The sequence below is a fragment of the Entelurus aequoreus genome, linkage group LG26, assembly GCF_033978785.1.
Source record: "Entelurus aequoreus isolate RoL-2023_Sb linkage group LG26, RoL_Eaeq_v1.1, whole genome shotgun sequence".
Classification (NCBI taxonomy): domain Eukaryota; kingdom Metazoa; phylum Chordata; class Actinopteri; order Syngnathiformes; family Syngnathidae; genus Entelurus; species Entelurus aequoreus.
This window is the reverse complement of record NC_084756.1, coordinates 28323549-28328548: the sequence shown is the minus strand read 5'-3', so window position 1 is coordinate 28328548 and position 5000 is coordinate 28323549. Positions and strand designations below refer to the sequence as shown.

The 5000-nt window shown below is 36.0% G+C and overlaps 1 protein-coding gene across 1 annotated transcript in view; it reads right to left on the bottom strand.

Annotated features, from left to right (window-relative positions):
• Positions 1 to 4264: 4264 nt before the first annotated feature.
• rtf2 (replication termination factor 2) overlaps positions 4265 to 5000 on the bottom strand; it is a 50389-nt gene continuing 49653 nt past the window's right edge. The window contains exon 9 of the mRNA XM_062038332.1: positions 4265 to 4809. Coding sequence (XP_061894316.1) covers positions 4616 to 4809 — 194 coding nt within the window. The 3' untranslated portion in view covers positions 4265 to 4615. The remainder of the gene's footprint in view (positions 4810 to 5000) is intronic.

Sequence of the window (5000 nt, the reverse complement as noted above, 5' to 3'; positions counted from 1 at the left end):
ATTGTGTTGTTTTTGTATATTGTGTGGTTTCTTCTTTTTAAAAAAATGCAAAGCACCTCAGGGAAGCAATCTAAATTTCGTTGGACCTGTACCTGTACATGCACAATGACAATAAATATTATTCATTCATTCATCATTCATTCATTCATAATGCCAAGCTTAACATTTTCAAATTTATCGAACATCAAGTAACATCAAGTTTTATACATCCAAACTCAATAACATAAAATAAAATAAAGTTCAATAATAAATAAAATAACTGTGCAGCTGTGGTATAACTTGCATCAAGTTCAATATCAAATAAAATAACTTGCATCAATTCAATAATAAATAAAACAAAAGTGTTATAACTTGCATCAAGTTCAATATCAAATAAAATAACTTGCATCAATTCAATAATAAATAAAACAAGTGTTATAACTTGCATCAAGTTCAATAATAAATAAAAAAAAGTGTTATAACTTGCATCAAGTTCAATAATAAATCAAATAAAAGTGTTATAACGTGCATCAAGTTCAATAATAAATCAAATAACTTGCATCAAGTTCAATAATAAATAAAACAAAAGTGTTATAACTTGCATCAAGTTCAATAATAAATCAAAAAACGTGTTATAACTTGCATCAAGTTCAATAATAAATCAAAAAACGTGTTATAACTTGCATCAAGTTCAATAATAAGTCAAATAAGTGTTATAACTTGCATCAAGTTCAATAATAAATCAAATAAAAGTGTTATAACGTGCATCAAGTTCAATAATAAATCAAAAAACGTGTTATAACTTGCATCAAGTTCAATAATAAATCAAATAAGTGTTATAACTTGCATCAAGTTCAATAATAAATCAAATAAAAGTGTTATAACGTGCATCAAGTTCAATAATAAATCAAATAACTTGCATCAAGTTCAATAATAAATAAAACAAAAGTGTTATAACTTGCATCAAGTTCAATAATAAATCAAAAAACGTGTTATAACTTGCATCAAGTTCAATAATAAATCAAAAAACGTGTTATAACTTGCATCAAGTTCAATAATAAATCAAATAAGTGTTATAACTTGCATCAAGTTCAATAATAAATCAAATAAAAGTGCTATAACGTGCATCAAGTTCAATAATAAATCAAATAACTTGCATCAAGTTCAATAATAAATAAAACAAAAGTGTTATAACTTGCATCAAGTTCAATAATAAATCAAAAAACGTGTTATAACTTGCATCAAGTTCAATAATAAATCAAAAAAAGTGTTATAACTTGCATCAAGTTCAATAATAAATCAAAAAGTGTTATAACTTGCATCAAGTTCAATAATAAATCAAATAAAAGTGCTATAACGTGCATCAAGTTCAATAATAAATCAAATAACTTGCATCAAGTTCAATAATAAATAAAACAAAAGTGTTATAACTTGCATCAAGTTCAATAATAAATCAAAAAACGTGTTATAACTTGCATCAAGTTCAATAATAAATCAAAAAACGTGTTATAACTTGCATCAAGTTCAATAATAAATCAAATAAAAGTGTTATAACTTGCATCAAGTTCAATAATAAATCAAATAAAAGTGTTATAACGTGCATCAAGTTCAATAATAAATCAAATAACTTGCATCAAGTTCAATAATAAATAAAACAAAAGTGTTATAACTTGCATCAAGTTCAATAATAAATCAAAAAACGTGTTATAACTTGCATCAAGTTCAATAATAAATCAAAAAACGTGTTATAACTTGCATCAAGTTCAATAATAAATCAAATAAAAGTGTTATAACTTGCATCAAGTTCAATAATAAATCAAATAAAAGTGCTATAACGTGCATCAAGTTCAATAATAAATCAAATAACTTGCATCAAGTTCAATAATAAATAAAACAAAAGTGTTATAACTTGCATCAAGTTCAATAATAAATCAAAAAAAGTGTTATAACTTGCATCAAGTTCAATAATAAATCAAATAAAAGTGTTATAACTTGCATCAAGTTCAATAATAAATCAAATAACTTGCATCAAGTTCAATAATAAATGAAAATAAAAGTGCCACTTTGCAATCTTTGCCAAAAAAAAGAGGACATGGCAAGTGAACATGAGTTTTACAGTACTCCAGCATTAGTGGCTGCAATGATCCTGTTTTGCACTGCACAGCTTTTCAAATGGGGGTTGCAGGCTTGTCACTGCCACTGTTAAAACCTCATTGAATTCGGGGCTGAGCTGCCTTGACGCGAGTGCTTCCCGGTGAATGACACATTGTGTCCAATGCGCATTTGGCGCAACCCTCTTTATTAGAGCCTGCAGCCCGTTTCTTGACTTTGCCATGCGCGCCATCAGAGCAAAAGCCCACACAGTTTTCCCATTTAAGGTCGTGTTCTTTGAGGAAACTGTCCATTATCTTGAACAGCTCATCAGCAGTGGCTCTATTTTTATGTATTTGCAAAACAGCAAATCCTCGCACAGTGACTCGCCATTCACAAAGCTTCCGCTTAGCCCCGCCCCCATTAGTTACTGTTGCTATGTCAGTAAACTTTCGCTCCTACCTAGAAATGTAAAGCCTACAGGAAAAATAAGTAATTTACATGTATCTATATAGCGGATTTCACAGACAGAATTACAAAGTGATTTACAGTGTGTATAGAAAATGAAAGCATAGTAAAAAAAAAAAAAAAAGAATATAACAATAAAAAAATCAAAGTGAAATTTCCTCCCGTTCCTCGCGCCCCACCTGTCATGTCTCTATTCCCCACCAGTGGGGCGCGCCCCACACTTTGAGAAACGCTGACGTAAACTGACAGAGAGGATGCTGAAGTGCATAGTGTGAAGACTTTCTGCACAGTCAGTTGCTACAGAGCAACTGACTTCCAATTAGCCCACGTACAGTACGCAGAGAGCTTCATGGAATGGGTTTCCATGGCCGAGCAGCTGCATCTAAGCCGTACATCACCAAGTCCAATGCAGTGGTGTAAAGCACGTCGCCACTGGACTCTAGAGCAGTGGAGACGCGTTCTCTGGAGTGATGAATCACGCTTTTCCATCTGGCAATCTGATGGACCAGTCTGTGTTTGGAGGTTGCCAGGAGAACGGGACACTTCGGACTGCGTTGTGCCGAGTGTGACATTTGGTGGAGGAGGAATTATGGTGTGGGGTTGTTTTTCAGGAAGTTGGGCTTGGCCCCTTAGTTCCAGTGCAGGGAACTTTGAATGCTCCAGGATACCAAAACATTTTGGACTGTACACCAGTGCAGACATGGATGACAGAGTCTGGTGTGGATGAACTTGACTGGCCTGCACAGAGTCCTGACCTGACCCCCCGATAGAACACCTTCGGGATGAATTACAACGGAGACTGAGAGCCAGGCCTTCTCCACCAACATCAGTGTGTGACCTCACCAATGCGCTTTTGGAAGAATGGTGGAAAATTCCTACAAACACACTCCGCAACCTTGTGGACAGCCTTCCCAGAAGAGTTGAAGCTGTAATAGCTGCAAAAGGTGGACCGACATCATATTGACCCCTATGGGTTAGGAATGGGATGGCACTTCAAGTTCATATGTGAGTCAAGGCAGGTGATTAGGAATTAGAGGCTTTCATTTTACAAATAAAAACTTTTTTTTTTTTTAACTGTGGTGTATCGTACTTTGACTCTTGATAGTTGAAATTAGGGCTGCAACAACTAAGCGATTAAATCGATTATAAAAATAGTTGGCGATTAATTTAGTAATCGATTCGTTGGATCTATGCTATGCGCATGCGCAGAGGCCTTTTTTTTTTTTTAAGTAATTTTTATTTTATTTTTATAAACCTTTATTTATAAACTGCAACATGTACAAACAGCTGAGAAACAATAATCAACATAAGTATGGTGCCAGTATGCTGTTTTTTCCCCCAATAAAATACTGGAAAGGATAGAAATGTAGTTTGTCTCTTTTATTCGATTATCAATCGATTAATCGAAGTAATAATCGACAGATTAATCGATTATCAAATTAATCGTTAGTTGCAGCCCCAGTTGAAATTTTTTTTTTTAAATGCAAGTTAATTAGCGATGAGAGGCAACAGTCAGGAGGAGGCAGTGAAGTTCTACGTGAAGTCTAGTCAAGGTGAGAGCTGTTCAGTGGCTTGTTTATGCATTACCCATAGAAGCTGCTGCTTCTTCCAACATGTGTTGTCATTGCTTTGCCTTGCAATTTAAAAGTGTGACAATCTCACACTGGGGTCGACAAACTGCAACGACGAGTTGTGATTTCAGATAAGACGCAAAACAGAAGGAAAATGATGTTACATGCGGATTTATTCGGAGATTTGCTCGTGCCACTTATGCAAAATAAATGATTGCATGTCTAGTACAAACGACTATGCATTTTAAAGTGGGGGTTGAAATAGGACAGGTCCGACCTGTGTGGAAAGGATCGCCCAGGTATCTAGGAGGAGGGAAAAAAAAAAAAGAGGGAAAAAAAGATCACCTGAGAGCGCACGGGCGTTGAATCCGTGGGGAGATGATGCAAAACAAGAGCGTGAGCAGCCCGGGGAGCCATTAAACGGTTCACCACATCAACTAAACATGGAGCTACAGGGACACACACAAGGGTGGCAAGGGAACGTTGTGTGTGTGTGTGTGTGTGAATTAGAAGTGGTAAGGCGTGTGGGTGACCCAGTTGGAGATCTGATCTTTGGTGCGCTTGGCAGAGCTGTGGGTGGTGAAGAGGGATTTGAAAGCCTCGGACTTCTCCTCCATTTCCTGGATGGACCTTTTGGAGGCGGACAATGACGACGACGATGACATGCCGCCTTTGGAGGAGCCAGAGGGTCCCGCCGCATCTGACAAAGATGAAGGGACAAGAAGATCCACTTTATTAATCGTCTACATCAGGGAGTCCCCCAAACTACGGCCTTGCCAGCGTTGGCAGGTATTCATGTTAGTGTTTGGCTAATCAGACTTTTGGACAATGTGCTGCCATCTGTTGGAGTGTATCAGTATTGTTAGTCATAGAACATGTGCATAGATTAGA